The 22,805-nt window shown below is 32.5% G+C and overlaps 1 protein-coding gene across 2 annotated transcripts in view; it reads left to right on the forward strand.

The window, feature by feature from the left end:
• Window positions 1-22,805, forward strand: part of Rock1 (Rho associated coiled-coil containing protein kinase 1) — a 156,541-nt gene that overhangs the window by 77,795 nt on the left and 55,941 nt on the right. Inside the window, exons 10-13 of one of the 2 annotated variants that reach the window (XM_027942917.2) lie at window positions 4,045-4,204; window positions 8,256-8,316; window positions 12,226-12,314; window positions 15,874-15,922. In XM_027942917.2, coding sequence (XP_027798718.1) covers window positions 4,045-4,204; window positions 8,256-8,316; window positions 12,226-12,314; window positions 15,874-15,922 — 359 coding nt within the window. The remainder of the gene's footprint in view (window positions 1-4,044; window positions 4,205-8,255; window positions 8,317-12,225; window positions 12,315-15,873; window positions 15,923-22,805) is intronic. The other variant, XM_071602872.1, reaches the window with a different exon arrangement.

Here is a 22,805-nt window from a genome sequence, read left to right on the forward strand (position 1 = left end):
CTCTGGGCTTTTGTTTGTTTTGGTGTCAGCAATGCTGATCTCATGGAATTTGTTAGGAACTTTTCCCTCTATTTTTTAGAAGTGCTTGAGGTGGGTTTATAAAGCCATCTAGTGTTGAACTTTTTATGTTGTGTAGACTGTAGATATTTTTTACTATTTTTAAAATCTCTTTACTTGTTTTGGGTCTCTTCTAATTTCTAACTTTTATTTTAGCAAGTTTTAGTTGATGGTGTTTTTAGGAATTTGTCCAGTTCATCTATAATTTGTTGGTACATACTCATTCATAGTACTTTCTTTAATACTTCTTATTCCTAAATGATTAGTATCTTTATGCTTACTTTTATTGTTCATGTCTTTTTTCCCCCTAAGTTCAGTAAAATGGTTGTCATTTATTTTTAGCTTTTTAAAGAACCACTTTTAATTTTTTTTATTAACTTTTGTTATTGGTTTTACGTTCTTTATTTTATCTGTACTATAATCTTTTTTTTGCTAGCTCTAGATTTATTTACTTTTTTCTAGTTTTATAATTTCAAGTTAATGGTTTATGAGATCTTTCTTGTTTTTAATATAGACATTTACAGCTGAAATTTTCTCTTGTGTACTGTTTTTACTGAATCCCATAAGTTTTGGCATGATATTTTCATTTTCATCAAAATAGTTTTCTATATCTCCCTCTGATTTGTTCTTTCACTCATTTGGTGGTTTAAGAAAATTTTGAGTTCCACAATATTTTCAGACTTCTGGTTTAATTACATTGTGATTTGAAAAGTGATTTTAATCTTTTTACATTTATTCAGACTTCTTTTTGGCCTAATATATAGTCCCTCCTGGAAAATGTCTTTTAAGTGTTCTTGAGAAAACATGTATTCTACTTTGGTTGGGTGAAATGTGTTCTGTATATCTATTATATATCTAGTTGGTTTATGGTTGTTCAAATCTTGTATTTTCTTATTGATTTTGTCTTTATGTGTTCTTTTTCTCCCTGAATTCATGTCAGCTTTTCCTTCATATACTTTGGAGCTGTGTTGTTCATATTTATAATTGTTACATTTTCTTAATATATTAAGCTTTTTCTTGATATTATCAATGTGTGGTGTCTTTCTCTGCCTCTTTCAATAGTTTTGATTTAAAGTCTGTTTTGTCTGATGTCAGTTTAGCCATTCCTCTTTTTTTTTTTTTAAAGAGAGAGAACTTTTTAATATTTATTTTTAAATTTTCGGTGGACACAACATCTTTATTTTTTTTACTTTCATGTGGTACTGAGGATTGAACCCAGCGCCCTGTGCATGCCAGGCGAGCCGCTACCGCTTGAGCCCCATCCCCAGCCCTAGCCATTCCTCTTTTGCATGGAATGTATTTTCCACTTTCAACCTATTTATGTCTGTTGATCTAAAGTGAGTCTCTGTAAAGAGCATATTCTTGGATCATTTTTTATTTTATTCTGCCAATCTCAGCCTTTTAATTGGTGAGTTTAATTCGTTTAAATTTACAGTGAATACTGATAAGGAAAGATTTCTTTTATTTTTCTATTTTCTGTATTTTATTTTTGCTTCTTAAGTGTTTAATTACTACCTTTTGTGTTTTTCCTTTTCTGTATGTTTTTTAAGTTGGTCAACATGGAGATTACATTTAAAACCCTAAATTGGTAACAGTCTAAGTTTAATTGATACTAGTTTACTTTTAGTATCATACAAAAATGGCTTTTATACAAATTGTCCTTACCCTATATATTGTCATTGTCACAATTTAAATCTTTTTATATTGTATGCTCATTAACTTAAGTTTATGATTATTGCATAATGCATTTGTTTTTTAAATCATATGTGAGGAGAAAAAAGCTGTTACAAACCAAAAATACTGTAATACTGGCTTTTACATTTATGTGCGCAGTTAGGTTTACTGATCTTTCTTTAAGGCCTTGAGTTAGGGCAGCTTGATTTTGCTATTTGATTATAATGCATTTTTATGTGGATATTTTGGCACTTTCCTTGGTTGACCCTCATTTACATTATATATGAATATAAATTTACATCTTTTATCAGATTTGGGAGGTTTGAGGCCATTATTTCTTCAAATATATTTTCTGCTGCTTTTTCTCCTCTCCCTATGAACTCCCATAATGCATGTGTTGGTCTAGTTGATGGTGCCATACTTCCCTTCCGCTGTGTTTACTTTTTCATGTCAGCACCAGAATTTCTATTTTGTTCCTTTTTCTGTCTCTGTCTTAATATTTTGTATTTAAGATAGCATTCTTCTGGTTCCTATAGTTTATTTCTTCATCCTTTATAGCCTTTGGTACATATTTAAGAAAGTTTATTTTAAGATTTTGTGTATTTGTGACAACCAGAAATGTACACAGATATTCCCAAAAGTCCCCTGTAGGCAAAATTTCTTCATGATTGAGAATTTTTTGAAAGTAAAATGCATGCCATTCCATAATTGACTGTAGACTTCCCTGGGTTCAGCAACCTTTTATTTTTCTCTCATTTTACATATTAGGAAATTAATTATTAGGATATCAGCATTGTATGGTCAAGCAGTTCTCTTGGCCTTAAAGAAATAAATGGTAGAAGAACTTTTTTTTTTTTTTTTAACTCATTGCTGTTAGTTAATACTACAACTTTGTTGGGCTAAATCTGTTGTTGTGTTCCCAAATTATTCAGATATTTCAGTGTGTCTAAGATTGCCTGAAAATAGATATTTCTTGCCTGAAGCACCCAGCTAACTAAAAAAATAGTTCCTTTATAAGAGATTAAGACCATGAAACTGTTCAGTTGTTTTTTTGTTGCCTTGCTTATCTTTATCTTTTTTCCCAAAGAAAAAGGAAACAATTGTTTCTGAAATGAGTATTTAGTATTTTGATAATAATTCATTTTGTGTATTATAAACTATTGTGCCTTTAAACTAAAAAATATGTATCCTAAATTTATTTTTAATGTACCCCTTATAGCATATTCAAGCTTTAATGTGGTATTTTCTCCTGGATTATGAATATTTAAAGACTGTCGCATATCATTTTAAATTATTAGGTATATGTAAGTCTTGCCCCTCCCCATCATGTTTACAATCTTGAGATGCTTTATCCATGTTTTTGTGTCCTTGCTTTTTTTTTTTTTAACCGTTTCGTAAATACTGAATTATTCTTAATCACTTAATTCTGGAAGTAGCTAGTCTGAAACTAATTCAAAATCATTTGCTCCTTATTGTTTAATCTTATGGAGATATTGAATGATAGAAATATTGATCATGTAGATTTGATGTGAATAAAAATAAAAATATTTCAGTTTCAAATTAGTAATTATATTCAGGACTACTAAGAATTAACCTTGATTTCTGGCTTGCTTCATAGCAGATTAATAAAACAATATTGTATTTAAAATTAACCCAACTTTTTAGAGTGTAGCTTGTAATGTTATAGGTTCTGGAAATTCTTTTCTATAATCCTAAATGCTTTTGAGAAATTTATACAGTGATGTATTTAAAGTAATCCTAATAACTTGACTTGTAATATTCAAGTTAAATTTGAATTATAGGTGATTTGGTATATATCATTTCAAGAATTATATAACAAACTATCAATAAACATTAACAAATTATTAATTCATAGTTTATTAATAAAATTAGTGACAAATTTACAAACCATAGATTTATGAATATTTATGGGTTTGTGAATATTATTCCTCATACAGCAATGAACAGTAGATTTATAAATTACAAATGAATGAATTAATAATTAACATTTATTAATTATAATGAATCTTAGTGTAATAGATTCATCCTGTTTGGAATTTGTTTTACAGCTATTTAGAAAAGAAACATCATTATTATTGTCATTATTTATTTATTTATTATTATTTTTTTCTTGAGATGAGGTCTCAATTCTGTTCCCCAGGTTGGTCTTGAACTCCTGGGCTCAAGGGAGCCTCTTGCCTCAGCCTCCTAAGTAGCTGGGACTAAAGGTGTACACTACCATACTGGGCTGGATAGAATCTTTGTGTCACTTTGTATATTTGAAATCAACAACACTTTTCTTTCTATTTTTAGCTGTAGCACCAGTTGTACCTGATTTAAGTAGTGACATTGATACTAGTAATTTTGATGACTTAGAAGATGATAAAGGAGATGAAGAAACATTCCCTATTCCTAAAGCTTTTGTTGGCAATCAACTACCTTTTGTAGGATTTACATATTATAGCAATCGTAGGTAAGTAAGCTAAATAGTAATTTTAGGGGTGGGTTCTGATTTTATTATATTCATATTATTTTCTTAGGGATATCTAAAGATCCTTTTAAAGTATATTTAATGAGATATACAGATATATCTTCTAATATTTATAATACCATTTTTCAGTGATGCATGGTATTTCTAGCATTTCATGTTTGATTATTTTTTAGACTCATTTATATTCAGGATATTGTTTTTCAGAAATTGCTGTCTGATGTACTTTATGTCCTCAAGTGACAATTAATAGGTCAAAAGACACTGTTAATACTGATATTTAGGTCAGTGTTGTTATCTAAAGATTTATGATTTATAATACAGTTTGGAATAATATATAATATTAACTTTCCTAGCAATATCATCTCTATATTGTTACCCAAGGTCCATAATTTTTAGCTCTTCAAAAATCGATTTTTCCCAGATACTATTTAATAAATTCACTATGTATTACAACAAATAGTATTTTCTGTACTATCCTATCATGTTGAATTAGTAACTTTAATCTTCTATGCTTTCATTTCCTCAAAAATAGGGATGATGATAACATCAATAATACTTGCATCAGAGAGTTTTATAAGGGAGGAGTAAAGCAAAACACAGGAAAGCACTTAGAGCACTTTGCATGGAGTAAAAATACTCAGTGTTAGCTGTTATTACTATTAGTATTAGCTAATGTGAATTTTAGTCTTTCCAAATGTACTTGTGATGTAAGTTTAACATTATTTCTGTGCTGGACATTCATTCATTCAAAAAGGTATGTTTGATAACTTTCTCTTTGTCAAATATAAGCTAAATACCAAGGTGCAGGAAGAAAAATGACCAAGTTATAATACCTTCTCTTGAACTGCTCACATCATAGGAAATGAATAATATAAGTTGATACATACCTCTTATTTGAAAGCCAAAGAAAGTTCTGTATTAATATATTACAATGAATCATATAACAACAATAACTGGGTGCATTAAGTTTTACTATTATTTTTTTAATTATTTCAGAATAAATTTTCTTAAAATCAAATTATACTACATTAGAGTAGTTTTAGGTATTTATTTGGAGCAATTATTAAACTAGTTATTATAGCTAACTGTAAGTGATTCAAGGCAAGTTTAGAAAATAAGAAGGCAATTTAGGCCTGCTTTATGAAATTTCTATAACAATGCACTAAAAAACAATACTGAATACACAAAACACATATGTTTTGACTCAGAAAAAAGCCCAATAATTTAGTCATTTTTTCCCCCTAACACTCGGGGTGTATAATAATGTAGCTATTTTATATTGACATATATACACAAAAGAGTGGTTTTGCTGAAATTTCTTCCCTCCCTCCCTCCCTCCCTCTCTCTCTTTCTTTCTTTGGTGCTTTTATCAATTATTCTTTGAATTGGTTTCTGAAACACTCAGGATATTGATTAAAAACAACTCCCAGTATTTTTGGATTTTTCTATACTATAGTTCAACAGTTAATTATTTTATTTACATTTTTCTATACAAAGGTAATCTTTAATTAACTAAACACTAAGTTATTTGTACTACATTGCCATGTACTTCATTATGTTCTCTGATTTTCCTTTTTATTCCTGTCTCAAGTGTAATTTTTAGTTTTTTTAAAAAAATATTTTTTAAAAATATCTTTATTTTATTTATTAATTTTTATGTGGTACTGAGGATTGAACCCAGGGTCTTGCACATGCTAGTCGAATACTCAACCCCAGCCCCTTTAGGTTTTTTTTTAACTAATGTTTTTTTATTTATATATGACAGTGGGATCCATAACAATTCTTATTACACATAGCACAATTTTTTATATTTCTGGTTGTATACAACGTTCATTCACACCAAGTCGTGTCTTCAATTTTTAGGTTTTTTAAAAATAGAAATTTTATTGTATAGGGCTTTTTGGTTTTTCTTTTTCAGGAATTGAGCCCAGAGCTTGCACATTTGGGGCAAATGCTCTGCCACTGACCTGTGTCTCCAGCCTTGACATTTTACTATGTTCTTAAGTGTCATAGCCTTATCAATTAATATAGTAATTTTAAGATAAGTGCCTATACAATTCACAATAGCAAGACTGTGGAACCAACCTAGATGCCCTTCAATAGACGAATGGATAAAAAAAATGTGGCATTTATACACAATGGAGTATTACTCTGCATTAAAAAATGACAAAATCATAGAATTTGCAGGGAAATGGATGGCATTAGAGCAGATTATGCTAAGTGAAGCTAGCCAATCCCTAAAAAACAAATGCCAAATGTCTTCTTTGATATAAGGAGAGTAACTAAGATCAGAGTAGGGACGAAGAGCAGGAGAAGAAGATTAACATTTAACAGGGATGAGAGGTGGGAGGGAAAGGGAGAGAGAAGGGAAATTGCATGGAAATGGAAGGAGACCCTCAGGGTTATACAGTGGAGGGGGTAGAGAGAGAGGAGTGGAGGGGAGGGGAGAGGTGGGGAGGGTGGAGGGTGGAGGATGGGAAAGGCAGCGGAGCACAACAGACACTAGTATGGCAATATGTAAATCAATGGATGTGTAACTGATGTGATTCTGCAATCTGTGTATGGGGTGAAGGTGGGAAAAAAAATAAATTAAAAAAAAAAAAGATAAGTGCCTATAATATGAATAGGTAAAAGTGTGATTGCTTTTAATAAGGAAGCAATAAAATATGAGTGACCCTTACTATTATATGTAAGTCTAATTTTGAATATACTAGTGTGAACTAGAAAACTTCGGAAACTCTTATCCCTGAAATATAAAAATATCTTTTAATTGTCAAGGGCAGAGATCTTTATTGCTAAAGTATAGTTGTTATTCACTGTTAATACCTATGTGTTAATAGCTGAACCTATACAGCTGTGAAATGTACTGTAACTATTTGGTATTTTGAGAGCACTCTTCTAGTTAAAGTGCTGACAGTAAGTGGTGGTGATGGTGGAAATAATAATATTGGTATTGGATCATGTTGGAGGTGATAGCAGGAGCAATAGCAGCAGTACCTTACTTTTACATGATATTTGGTATCTTAGAAAAAATTTCACATATACTATCTATCTAACTCTACTTATTTGATATTGCTGTAAGACATGTAAAGATCTTTTTTTAATTATTTTTTTAGTTGTAGATGGACACAATACCTATCTACCTACCTTTTTTTCTTTAATGTGGTGCTGAGGATTGAAGCCAGTGCCTCATATGTGCCAGGCAGGCCCTCTACCACTGAGCTACAACTCCAGCCCTGTGAAAATCATTTTTTTTTTTTTTTTAGTTGCAGTTGGACATTTACTTATTTATTTTTATGTGGTGCTGAGGCTCGAACCCAGCGCCTCGCACGTGTTAGACGAGTGCAATACTGATGAACCACAACCCCACCTCCCCCTGTGAAGATCTTTAAGTCTCACCAACCACCTGTATTTTTATGTAATTCTAACTTTACACTGAATTAAATTAAAGAACTCTTCAAGGCTTGGTGTCCCAAAATTTGGTAGGATTTTACCCAGACTTTGATTCTGTTATTTCAATTACTTAGGCAAGAAAAAAAAAGAAATAATTTAAACCCAAGCAAGCAAATATTATGTTTTGCTAAAGGATAGTTGAGGGAAGTGGAGGTAGTTGTACTCTGTCTTAAAGGTCAACGATTCCTTGTCCCTCGTTGTTAAATTCAAAAGGCTCTAAAATTGGAATCACTTTTAGTTACTGTTGGTGGCAAACCTATTGCAACTTGCTCTTATGGCCAAGAAAACCTGATTTCAACTAATTTAAGACTATTTATATTTTTTATTTGTCTTCCTTGAAATAGTCACATGTTTTGTAGCAGGAATAGCAAGCAAGTCATATGATTATAGACCTAACTGGGATTTCATTTAATTATGTATCATTTCTAAAATAAAAATATGTACTTGTGCCTAATTTTTTTATAAACATAGCTAGTAAAATACTGAACATAAAATAAGCATATAGTATTTGTTATTGGTTGTTATTGGATATTAAGGTGGGTTGTTTTGTTTCTTTTCTTTTTAAACTCCTTTCCCCCAGATACTTACCTTCTGCAAATCCTAATGATAACAGAACCAGTTCCAATGTGGATAAAAGCTTGGTAGGTATTTTCTTATTTGCTTTTTAAAAATTGTTTTACGTATCATGTATTTCTGTGTGTGGTATTGAGTAAGCTTATGTGTTGCTTATGAATGAGTGGTTATTGCACTTAGATTTTTCTGGCAATTTTTATCTCTTGTCTCCTTTCTGATATGAATTTTTCTGAATATCAAATGAAATAATTTATGTAAAGACAGTAAACTAAATTGCTACACAGATTGACAATAGTTGTCTTTTTAATCTTTGAAATCAGTAATATAAGTATTTCATCACTAAGGGTCTAGACATGGAAGATTTAAATGAAGATATTTTTGTATTAGTAAAGTAATTATAACATAAAATTTACCATTTTAACTATATTTTAAGTGTATACAGTTCGGAGACATTAAGAACATTCACAGAATTGTGCAACCATCCACTACCCTTCTCTAGAACTTTTTCGTATCTCAAACTTAAATTCTGTACCCTGAAAAAAAAAAAAAAACCCTCCCCATTTCACTCTTCTTCCAGGCCCTTATAACTATTATTCTACTTTCTGTTTCAATAAATTTGATTATTTACCTCCTGGAATTACACAATATTTATCCTTCTGTGACTGGCTTATTTTTTTAGCATAATTCTTTAAGTTGTTGTGGTATATATCACAATATCCTTTTCTTTGTAAGGCTGAATCTTATCCTAGCAAGTATTTTAATCACACTTTGTTCATGAATTCATTAAATGAAGTTTTAATGGAAGTACTGTTACATTGTGAACATCAGCGTTGGTTAAAAACAGTGTGAAGCCATTGCTCCCATAGTTGAGGCAAAGAGAAAATCCTGTAGTGGTAGCTCAGAGAAAGCCTAACATCATAGAAGAGGAACATAAAACACTTCCAAAGCTATGGTAAAGCCAGAAGGATATGGAGAAATGGATACTTCATTTCTCTACCCTCTGATTTCCTGTTGGTCTCTCCCATGGTTTGAAACCAACTTCAAAATGATAGGGCAACAGAGTATTACAGTTTGTAGATTTTAAGGCAAAGATGAACAGAGGATAGATCTTCAAGACTAGAAGGTTGTTGGGGAAATGGAGAATAAGCACCATTTAATTTTTCCACTGGGATTTAAATTACTCTAGTAAGTACATTTTAATTGTGAGTTCTTCTGTTGCTCTTATGGTTCATGTTCATGAGAGGTTTTGTTGTATTTTAAAAACTCTTATTTGTTTACATTTGAGGAAATTCTTTCGTGTTAACTAGGACTTTTCTGGAAAAAAAATCAGGAATAATCATTTGACCATCCTTAAAACATTCCTTAAACACTGTACTATAGCCTACATGTTTTTTTAAATATATTTTTTAGGTTGTAAATGGACACAATATCTGTATTGTTTGTTTGTTTATTTTTATGTGGTGCTGAGGATCAAACCCAGGGCCTCACACATATGAGGCAAGCACTCTACCACTGAGCTACAACCCCAGCCTGAGCTTATGTGTTTTAACAGAGGATTAGAGAAGTAACAACATTTTTTAGAAGCTGGTACAGTTCTTCTCTTTCTCTGATGTATTTAGTTTTAAATGTAGAAAGAGAAGGTGAGAAAAAGAGGAAAGAACTGTGTGAGTTACTTGTTTCTCTTTTAAATTTTCATCACAAAGAGCTCGCAAGTAAGTTATATAGCTCACAAGGCTTTGGGGCTCAGATGTCATTAAAATAAAAGCACTTTTGATCTAGGGAAGGTAATATTAAGGCCTTGCTGTAACCCAGCTCTCACAGCATTGTATGATTAAAAGTACATTAGATTTCAGGGAATGGAAGGGAAGGGAGCAGAGACAGGAATAGAAAAGACAGTGGAATGATTCGGACATACCTTTCCTATGTACATATGTGAATATGTCATAGTGAATCTCTACATCATGCATAACCACAATACTGGGATCCTAATTAGAAGAAGATGTACTACATGTTTATATAAACATCAGAAGATACTCTACTGTCATGTTTAACTAAAAAGAAAAACAACAACAACAACAAAAAGATTCAGAAATATTCAAAGGATTTATCTTTCGGGCTGATTCTATTCAGTGGTGATTGCTGTAAGTTACTGTCAGTGGCTGCTTTTTTATCTTTTGCTCTGGTAAGAACAGAGGGAACTAAGTACAGAAATCAACTAATTTAATTCTCAACTTTTCCTTGCAAGTGTTTTAGTTAAAATTCTAACAACTTTGCAGTTGCCAAATGTGATGAATAATTTTTTTTGCTGCATTTGATATTGACTACTCTTTCTTCTTTGAAACTTTAAGCTTTTATAATTCTTTCATGTTTCCTTTATTTCCTTCCTTTCCTCCCATCTTTGATTTTTTAAAATTTATTTATTTTAATTGTAATGGACACAATACCTTTTTTTGTTTATTTACTTTTATGCGGAGGTTCAAACTAAGGGCCTCACACATGCTAGGCAAGCACTCTACCACTGAGCTATATACCCCCAGCCCTGCATCCTTGAATTTTATTTTCATTCCTCTACTCAATTATTAAATGTTTCCCAGAGTTGTGATCTTGTCTCTGCTCATTTCTATTGGTATTCTCTTGTATATCTACCTTCTTCCTCAAAGCTTTATATAAAAACTCGTCTCTTTTGGATACATCTCTGGCCTCTCTAATAAGGCTAAAGCTAAACACAATTTTTCTCTTTCATGCCCTCCCAGCAATAACTTTTGTGTTTCTTGTTTTTCATAATGGTACTATATATGTTCTCTCTCATTTCTAATTATTTTTGAGGTCATAAATCTGCTTTCTAATTGAGATTTATCCATTTCTTCCTCTTCATAACTACAATCTCTTCTTTATATCAGATCAATATTCACTCTTACTGGAACTTTTTCAATAGCCTGTTAACTTGTTGTTCTTTCTAGAATTTCACTTCCCTTTAATCTACCTTATTATTGAAGTTTGGTTTCTGAGATGCCAATGTTTTGTCATATATTGCTTATAGGTTAAAGTTTCCAATCAAGGAATCATGGTCCCATACTTGTCAGGTTTGATAAGAGTTATTTTCCCTCTTGTATGCTAAACTCTGCCATATCTGATTTCTTCCCATTTCCCAAATTTATTTTCTTCTATCTCTACTTTTGGCCTGTATGTTCATTCTGGCTGAAATATCTTCTTTCTACTACCGTCTCTTCTGGGTAATTTTTTCTCATGTTTTTGGTATTACTTCAAGCATTGCATATTTCTGGCAGAATTAGAAGTCACTCACCCTTCTGTCCTTCAGAATACTATATTATCACCTACCATGGATTCATATTTTGTACATATCTTTGGGTCATTGTGGCTTTTTTTTTTTTGGTACCAGGGATTGAACTCAGGGGCACTCAACCACTGAGCCACATCCCCAGCCCTATTTTGTATTTTATTGAGACAGGGTCTCACTGAGTTGCTTAGCGGCCTCGCTTTTGCTGAGACTGGCTTTGAACTCGTGCCTCCTTACTCAGCCTCCTGAGCTGCTGGGATTATAGGTGTGTGCTACTGCACCTGGCTCATTGTGGGTGCTTAATGGATATATTAAATAATTAAGATTGTACATATTAATGAAATGCCATTTAATGTTTCAATATATATAAACATTGTATAATGTTTAAATCACTTCCCATTTCTTTATGCACCATTACCTTAATGAGAACAGGGACATCATTAGCTTTATGAGAACAGGAGCCAGACCATTTTTAAATTTTTGTGTTACTGACACATAGTACAGTACTGAGATACAAGTAAATATTGAGAAAATACTTTTTAAAGTAATAATAATTAATAGAAAGTGATAAGATTAATTATTTCCTAAACAGATGTAAAATGGTACCATAAACTTGTTATTCTTAATTTCTCTATCCATATTATTAGTTGAATGAGATGGATTTTTTTTTCAATTAAAGCAGGAAAGTTTGCAAAAAACAATTTATAAGCTAGAAGAACAGCTGCATAATGAAATACAGTTAAAAGATGAAATGGAGCAGAAGTGCAGGTAAGAATATAATTATGTTTTTCATGTTAATAGTTGTATATAGCAAATACTTTAAAGCTCATACTCATAAACACTCAAAAGTAGATGAATATTAAAGTTGCTACTGATACACATCCATGAAGAATGTCTTAGCTAGAATAAAAAAATAACATTGATGTTGGCTTTTAGTTGTAAATGTACTTTCCTCAAACTATTAAAGTTCATTTGTTTCTGGTAGTCTTCCTTCTTAAAAATATGTATAGTTCTAATTCAGTTAATTATCTGATCCTTTACTTTTTTCTCTCATTTTAATTAGCTAACTGAAAGAGCAAATTAGTTTACATTAAATAAATTACTTTATAAAATGTGAAGTGTTGATGTTTAAAATTTACTAAATTTTGATGCAGTCATTGATTTCCACTGTGATTCCTTAGAGCAGTAACTCAGAATTTTTTCACCTGCATCAAATTCTAATAGCATATATATTTACGAAATAATGGATGATCAAATGTTATTTTTAATAAGTTAGCATAATGCTATTTCTTATTAATAGCAATAATTTTTTATAATTACAAGCAATAACTTTTTATAATTATGTCATTTGTGAACAGTATTGAATAAATGAAATATAAAGGTAACATAGATTAAATATTCAACAAATGAAATTATAAATACTCAGTGTTGTGACCAGATAGCTATAGAGAAGTAGGAAACAGGTAAAATTCTCACTGTATACCATCCCTGGTAGATTGTTAAGTGTATAATATAAACTTAAAAAAAAAAAAAAAGTAAAAGCACTATAAATAAGCAATCAACTGATCCCAGAATTTGGAAGGAATTTCTAAGTATATAATATAGAAATAAAGGGAGGAAATGGAGAAACTGTTGAATGAGTGTTGAAGGTAGTAGTAGTGATTGGCATCAATTTGAGGAAGAAATAGAATAACCAAAATGGCTGATAATCATGTGAAAATGTGTACTCTCAAGAAAATGGAATTAAAATGTGATAAGAACTTTTTAAATTACATATTGGTGAATAATTTTTTAAAAAATATTTTTTTAGTTGTAGTTGGACACAATACCTTTGGTTTTATTTATTTATTTATTTATTTATTTACTTTCATGTGGTGCTAAGAATCAAACCCAGGGCCTGGCACATGCTAGGCAAGCACTCTACCACTGAGCCACAACCCCATCCCTGATGAATAGTTTTTAATTTTAAAGACTTAATGCTGAGAATTGTAAATTAATATTTGCTTACATTTATTTTCTCATGAGCATTCAAATGTTTTATCCTGTTTCTTTTCTCACATATCCATTAGAGCTTTATTCCACAAAAATGTAGCTTTTTTTGTTTGTTTATTTTGGTACCAGGAATTGAACCCAGGTGCATTTTACCACTGAACTACATCCCAACCCGTTCATCCCAACCCTTTTTTTTTTAAATTTATTTTTTTAGTTGTAGGTGGACACAATATCTTTATTTCATTTATAAATGGAGCTGAAGATCAAAGCCAGGGCCTCATGTGTGCTAGGCAAGCACTCTACCACTGACTGAGCCACAACCCCAGCCCATCCCAACCCTTTTTTATTTTTTATTTTGAGACAGGATCTTGCCAAGTTGCTGAGGGCCTTGCTAAATTACTGAGGCTATAGCTGGTTGTTTTTAGATTGTCTTCCCTGTCCTGCTTTTAGCCTTTTACCCTTCCAGGAACTGGAAGAATTTGGTTGGTTCTAAGTGGGCAGGCTAGAAATAAATTTTATCTAGAAATTTTCCCCAACTATCACCACATATAGATAAAGTCAAAACTAATTCTAATCGAATTCTGCACATTCAAACCAGTTTAATTAAAAAAAAAAATGTCAGTTTGTATCAGATAATGTGCTTGCCAGCAGTGCAATCCTGACTAAAACAAGAAATAGACCCTCTTCACATGGAGCTTGTAATCAACAATGAAAATACAAAGGTAGTAATTAGTATGGTATGTGGTAAGGTGGAGAGAGAAGAAAATGATACAAGTATACATTAGGAGATAACCCACTATTTTGTTGTAGATTAGAAAAACTGGAACCAGAAGGTTCAATGGGAAATACTAAGAAAGAATAGAAGGATTTGTTAGGATCCAGGGAATACGTATCTGTGAAGGCCTTGATGTAAGAGAGATTGATTAGGTAGTAACATTTGAAGGGGGAAAAAAAAGGCTGAAATTAGGCTGGGGAGGTTGGCAAGGTCTAGATCTTGAGGGACTTTTTTTTTTTTTAAATCTTTCTTTATTTATTTATTTATTTTATGTGGTGCTGAGGCTCAAACCTGGTGCCTCATGCATGCGAGGCAAGCACTCAACCAGTAAGCTACAACCCCTTCCCCAGGACTTTGTTTCTGACAAGCTTAGAAACTTGGAAATTATCCTAAGTCTGATAGAAACACTTTGGAGTTTTTTGTTTGTTTCATACCTGGGATTGAACTCCGGGGCACTCAACCACTGCAGCCACATCCCTAGCCCTATTTTTTTGTATTTTATTTAGAGATAGGTCTCACTGAGTTGCTTAGTACCTCAGCCTCCCGAGCCACTGTGATTACAGGCATGTCTCACCTCACCCAGCCAACCCTTTGAAAGTTATTAAACCAAGAAGATAAAGATGTGTGTGTGTATTTTTTTTTTTTTTTTAAATAATACATCAGACTGGGGATGTGGCTGCGTGGCATAGCACTTGTCTAGCATATGTGAGGCCCTGGCTTCAATCCACACAGAGCACCACAAAAAAAAAGGGAAGAAAGTGTACATAAATATAATTTTTAAAAAGAACTATCTAGTTAATTTGCAGCACTTGATATTTATCAAACTAGATGGGAGTAAAGGAGAAAAATGAGTCAAGGATGATTTCTAGGTAGTGTCATTTACTCGGGGATTTATAAAATTCTCCTGGATAAAATTCAAGGTCCTTAAAGATGGATGAGAAAAAGTGAATATTTTCCCTAACTTATAACTGGCATTTATCATTTTTAAATTCTGTTCAAAGGCAACAATAAAGTTAATAAGCAGTAGCTGTGAGCTTTTTATTACTAATAAAAATCACAGATATTTTCCTATATTAAAGTTATTAGTTAATCTCTGAATATTACTACCTTGAAATTACTGCTACTAGACCTTGTGATTTCATATAGTAATGAAAAGCATATACATTTGCTTTTAAGAATTTATAACTGTATATCAATATAATTGGCTTCTTTTAATCTTCTGTATTTTTTATGCTTTTAAAATTACTATTCTGAAAAAGGCCATAGACTTCACCAGAGTGCCAAAGAAGTTCATGGCACCGAAAAAGATTAAGAAACCCTAGTTGTGAAAAAGTAAGGTATATGGGGTTAAGGATGTGGCTCAAGTGGTAGCGTGCTCACCTAGCATGCGTGGGGCACTGGGTTCGATTCTTAGCACCACATAAAAATAAAATAAAATAAAGATATTGTGTCCACCTAAAACTAAAAAATAAATAATTTTAAAAAAATTTGTATATATAGATTTTCAACTCTGGGCAATAAACAGTATATTTCTAATCTGTATTGCTTTTGTTTTTACAGAACTTCAAATATAAAACTAGACAAGATAATGAAAGAATTGGATGAAGAGGTACATTTTTGTTTATTAAACAGGTTTTCCTTTTTGAGATTGTTCCCATTTTTAGATTGTTTTATTTTCTGAGATAATTGCATTTGAACTACATAGTTGAAACACAAAACGCAACTAGAGAATTAAGATGAAAGCCTTTGGAGTTGCAGGTTCAAGTAGTGCAGTTTATACTTTAAGTTTCCTTTGTACAATTTTATTCTATGACCATTTTGAAATTTTAGAATATAAAATTTAGTTCAAAAGTCCTTAAAGTTGAAAAATGAAAAGAAGGAAGAGAAGTTAGAGATCAGAAATTGAATCTAGAACTATATCAGGAAGAGACAAATAGGAATGAGGAAGGAATCTAATTTAAAATATTTTTAAAGGATTGATATTAACATAATTACATGTGGTCAAATGGGAAGTACATTGATTTTGGAATTATTCATGTTTTCCATGATTACCTACTAGGATGGTTTTATTAGAGAAACATAGCATAAACTTCTCTGATAATAGGATGATTTTAATATTTGTAAATATGTAATACATTTTCTTTCCTCTTAGTCTCCTTGTAGATATCTTTCTACTGTGTATGTGAAGAGTCCCTTGAAGGAAGACTATCTGTAGTCTTTCTTTAGTATATTACTTTCCTTGTCCTTTTTAGATTTAACCTCTCTATTTTTACTAAGAAATGGTATCTGTCACGGGTTTATCCTCTTTCATTTGTAGCTTTGTATGTACATGGAGTCAGTCAGTCATCTGTGAAGATTTTAGTAATATTTTACCAGTTGGCCATTGGGCAGTATGTACTTAGCCTTTGCACTGTATTTTTTACTCTTAGTGTTTAAGGGATCCTTTTTGAATATCTTTCACTTTTTATTTTATTTCATTTTTAAAACAGATAAAATTTAGATTGTTAGATTTGTCATTCCTTTTTCCAAATTAAAGATAGAGAGGGAAATCTTAATTATAAATTAGAATAGTCCTACTTATGGGAAAAACACCATGAAAGTACTTTTCCCTATTCTTCCTGCTAAGTACAGCTAAAATCCATAGATAGTAAATACAAAGCAAATGTAAAAAAGTATTCTGAAAGGTGGAAAGAAGAAGGCTGACCAGGTAAATTAGGTACTTGGGTCTTGAAAAACAACACAGGAATGAATACTCCGGGCTCTCTTTTTGCTGCACATGTATCTCAGATTGCTTACTGGAGATGGCAGCAACCTAGAAATGCCAATAGCACAGACAAAAACCCTAAGAAAAGTCTTTCCCTAACTTAAGGACCAAAAAGGAGTAGGTTAGGAAGTCAGAAAACTTACACAATTACTGCTCTACTCAGGCAAATGGCATGGAAAAATGTAGCCCCACCCCCCACCAGCAAAAGCTAAGTGAGAAGCCTAGACTCCCACCTCCTCTGTGCTGTAATATACCACAGCCTCAGATGAGCTGATATCAAAGAAAGCCTAGTAAAGGGATATTCATCCCCAGTGTGAGGTAACTAACCTCCTCCTTCTCCACAGACAGTGTAGCAGAGGCCATGAGGAAAATCCAGATTTCCACTTACAGCTACCTGTAATGGCATGGCACCCCTCCCACTATTTTCTGGGGTGTTTGCCAGAAGAGGCATGGTAGAAAGTCAGAACTTTCACCACTGAAAATGCCAAGCCTTCTCCACAACAGTAACTGTGTAGTCCACCTAAGAAATAGTAATAAGGTATTCCCCTCTGTCAGGCATGTAATTGATGGAGTGCTAGAACTCCCATTGTCATCCAGCGGTAATGAAGATCAGCACCCCCCCACACACACACACCCACACACACATACAAACTTTGGGTATCAATAGAAGCTAAGTGCAAAATCTGATTATCTATTTTCACCTGGCAGAAATAAAGTAGCACTTCCTTAATCCTACCAGAATAGTGACAGAAAGGCGTCCTGAAACAGGCATTTTATTTATGTATTTCATCTTAATTATGCAGAAGGATGAGATTTATTGTGGCATATTCACATATACATAAAAACACAGTTTGATCAATCTCAATCTCTAATATCCGTCCACCCTCTCCTTCCTACCTTTACTACCCCTCCACCCTAATGGTCACCTTTCTACTTTCATGCCATCTCTTTTTCCCTCTTTCCCTCTAGTTTCTACACATATGAGAAAATATGATACTTTTCTCTCTGAATCTTATTCCATGCAAAACTATGATCTCCAGTTCTGTTTTCTTGCATAATTTTGTCCCTGTGGCTGAATAAAACTCCATTGACTATACATATTACATTTCCTTTGTCCATTCATCTGTTGATGAACACCTAGGTTGACTTCATGATTTAGCTAGTGGAAGTAGAAGATTCAAATTAAGATCCAGAATGTTATAAGATAATATTAAAAATGTCCAGCTTTGAATAGCAAATTGTTCATCATAATCAGAACTAGAAACATCTCAACTGGAATGAGAGAAGTCAGATACCAACACCAAGGTGGCACAAGTGTTATAAATATCTGAGAGTGATTTAAAGGAACAATCATATATATGTTTCAGTGACCAACTACAAACATACTTGAAGTAAGTTTAAAAAAAAATGCTTCAGCAAAGAGAAAGTATTAGCAAAGATGTAGATGAATGATATAAAATAGAACCAACCAAAAATATTATAGTAATTGAAATAAAAATCTTGATGAATGATGTCAGCAGCAGAGTAATACAGAGGAAAGAGTTAGAGAACCTAAAGATAGAACAATAAAAATTTTCTAGTCTGAACAACAGAGAAAATAGATGTATGGGACACAAAAGTGACTGAGCCTCAGGGGCATGTAGAACTGTAACAGTAAAGTTCTAACATTTCTATCATTGGAATTACTGAAAGAATGAAGAAAGGAGATGGGAAGGAATGATGACTGAAAATTCCACAAATATAGCAGAGGACATGAACCTACATGTAAAAGACATCAGCCTACAAGAAGCTTAACAAACCACAAAAGGAATAAATCCAAAGATAGTTTACACCTAGACATAATAAAACTTCTAAAAGCAAATGACAAAGAGCAAATGTGAAACTTAGCAAGAGACACCTGACTTAAAAGGGAAAAATCAATGCACATAAAAGCAGATATCTTATCAGAAACCATGAGGACAAGAGGGAAGTGACACGTTTTTCAAGTGCTGAGGAAAAAAAAATATACCCTGTGAACCTGGAATTCTATGCTCAAATATTCTTCCCAAATGAATTTTAAAAAAATCAAGAGGGGCTGTAGTTGTAGCTCATTGTAGAACTCTTGCCTAGAATATGTGAGGCACTGGGTTTGATTCCCAGCACCACATAAAAAAATAAATAAAGGTGTTTTGTCCATCTACAACTAAAAAAAAAAAAAGAAAATTAATGAACTTCTCAGATGGGAGGAATTAAGTAACTTGCCAGTGCACTTTCCCTAAGAGAATGACTAAAGAAAATTCTCTAAATAGAAAGGAAGTGATAAGTGTATAGGCTGGCACACATCTGTATCTGTAATCCTAGGTACTCAGGAGGCTGAAGCAAGAAAATACAAGTTTGAGGCCAGCCTGGGCAATTTAGTGAGACCCTGTGTCAAAATAAAAATAAAAAGACCTGGTGTATAGCTCAGTGGTAGAGTCCCCTGCGTTTAATCCTCAGTACTACTCCCTCCCCAAATAAAAGGAAATAACAAAAGAAGGAATCTTGAATTATAAGGAAAAAAAGAAGAGAGAATAAAATTACAGAAATACATTTTCCTTCTAATTTTTTTAGTTGTATTTGATAGTTGTAGAGAAACTATAAGACTGTCTGATGTAGTTCTCCGTGTATGTAAAGAAAATATTTAAGATGATTGTAAACAGGAAGGTAATGAGACTCTACATGAATTGGTAAGATGTCAGCACTAGTACAATGTGATATAATGGTATTTATTATATAACAACACATCTAAAGCATCCAGTGAAAAATCTGTACCAGAATATACACTAAAAAACTCCACAAATAAAATATTTTATCTCCACAGATACTTTCTTCTTTAAAAAATAATGTATGTTATATATTCAAGTAACCCACAAAAAAGCAGGAAAGAGAAAATTGATAAAAAGCAGAAATCAAAGAAAAATGGCAGAATTAACCTTAATATTACATCAAATGAAAATTAAATAGATACCAATTAACAGAGGTTTTAAAAAAATTTTATAGATTTTTTTTAGTTGTAGATGGACACAATATCTTTATTTTATTTATTTATTTTTATGTGGTGCTGAGGATTGAACCCACTGCCTCACACATGCAAGGCAAGTGCTCTGCTACTGAGCTACAATCCCAGCCCTTAAAATTCATTTTTTTTAAAAAAATCCCACACTTAATATATTGTCTACAAAAACTTCAAATATAAAAGCATAGGTAAATTGAAAGTAAAAAGATATATAAATACGTAAGCAAAAATGATATATAAATACTAATGAAATTGGCAATATTAATACCAAATAAAGTAGACTTAAGCTCAAAGAAAATCACCTAGAGCAGAAAGAAATGTCGCATAATGATAAAAATAATCAGTCCACCAAGAAGACACAGCAATTCTAAATGTTTATACACCAAACAGTTGAGCTACAAAATACTTGAAGTAAAAACTGAAAGAGAAATAGACAAATCTGCAATTATTGTTGAAGATTTCAACTCTTCTTTCTAGACAGAGAATCATCACAAATATAGGAGAATCCAACCATACCATCAGCCACTGGGTCTGTTCGACATTTATAGAACCCTCTACCCATCAACAGTAGAATATATAATCTTTTCAGTGCTTAAGGACCACATCCCAAGTATACCACATCTTGAACTAGAAAGCAAACCAATTTAAAACAGTTGAATATATCATACAGTGTTTTCTGAACAAAATATAATCAAACTAGAAAGATAATAGGAAAACCGTGAACCCATAGAAACCAAACAGCACATTTCTAAATAAACCTTAGGTCAAAGATATCAGCTCAAAGAAAATGAAAAACTATATTCAATGTTAATTATATCTCAAAACTTCATTTTATTTTATTTTTTGTACCAGGGATTGAACCCAGGGGTGCTTAACCACCGAGCTATATCCCTAGCCCTTTTTTATATATTATTAGAAACAGGGTCTTGCTGAGTTGCTTAGGGCCTCTCTTAAGTTATTGATTGAGGCTGGGTTTGAACTCGCAATCTTCCTGCCTCAGCCCCTCAAGCTACTGGGATTACAGGCATGCACCACTGTGCCTGGCTTCCAAACTTCATTTTAAAAAAAATACTAAGAGCATTGAAGTGAAAATCCAACATCAAAATTTGTGAAGTGCAACTAACATAGTGCTGAAAATGAATCTTAAATGTTTGCATTAGAAAAGAGGAAAAGTCTCAAATCAATAATCAAAGCTCCTACTTCAACAAACTACAAAAAGAAACCCACAACAATGGAAAGGTAGGAACAGTAAGGATAAGAGCTGTTAATGTTAATCAGCTTTCTTCCTCTGTGACAAAATATGTAAGAAAAACAACTTTTAAGGAGTACAGATAGCTCACAGTTTCACAGGTTTCAGTCCATAGTCACTTAGTCCTATTAACTGTGGGCTTGTGGGTGAGGCAGAACATAGTGGAGCAGAGCTGCTCACTTCATGACAACTAGGAAGCAGAGAGAGGAAAGCAGCTGGAGAAAAGATATAGATATAGTCCCCAAGGACCCATTTCCTTCAACTTGGTCCCACCTCCCACACTTTGAACTGCCTCCCAGCTGTGACTCCATCAGTGGATTACCCCCATTAATGAGGTTAGAGCTCCTAGGATCCAGTCATTTCCCAAATGCCCCACATCTGAACATTGCTTCATTGGGGACCAAGCCTTCAAGACACAAACTTTTAGGGGACATTCCAGATCCATACTGTAACTAAAGTAGAGATCAGTGAAATTGGAAACAGAAAAACAACAGAGAAAATCAATGACCAAAAAAAAAAAAAAAAAAAATGTTTGAAAAAGACCAACAAAATGAATAAACCTCTAGCAAGACTGACAAAAAAAGACACAAATTACCAATATTAGTAATAGCATATCATTATAGACTCTGAATATGAAAAGGGAATATGGGGATACTGTGAACAGTTTTAAATACAAGTGTGAAATTTAGATAAAGTAGGATTAACTCCCTGAAAAATACAAATGCCACAACTCATACAATGTAAAAAAAGATCATTTTTTTAAATTTATTTTTTTAGTTGTAGTTGGTCACAATACCTTTATTTTATTTATTTATTTTTATGTGGTGCTGAGGATCAAACCCAGGGTCTCACACATGCTAGGCGAGTGCTCTACCGCTGAGCCACAACTCCAGCCCCTAAAATAGATCATTTTAATAGTCCTGTATAAGTGTTATGTAAAGCAAAATCATAATTTTAAAACTCTAATAAAAATTCCCCATGACAGGTGATTTCACTAGAGAATTCTGCCAAGGGTTTAAGAAACACCAAATTTGGGGTTGGGGTTGTAGCTCAGTGATACAGCGCTTGCCTAGCATGTATGAGGCAATGGGTCCATCAACAACTAAAAAATTTTAAAAAAGTCTACAGGTGGGTGAGATTATTTAGCATAGGAGAAATAATAAAAAGGTAAAAAGCAGATATAAATTAAGACCAAAAAATAGGATTAAAAAAAAAGAAAACACCAAATCTGTACTCTTTCTCACAAAAGGTAAGAGAACACTTCCCAGTTAATTTTATGAGGCTGATATTAACATGATACCAAAACCAAAGACCATACTACAGAGAAAACTATAGACCATTATCCCTTATGAATACAAACACAAAAAGTCTTATCAAAATAGAATTCAGTGATATATAAAAAGGTAAACCCAACCATGATTTATTTCAGAGATGTAGGCTTATTT

Source organism: Marmota flaviventris, chromosome 16 (assembly GCF_047511675.1).
Source record: "Marmota flaviventris isolate mMarFla1 chromosome 16, mMarFla1.hap1, whole genome shotgun sequence".
NCBI lineage: Eukaryota > Metazoa > Chordata > Mammalia > Rodentia > Sciuridae > Marmota > Marmota flaviventris.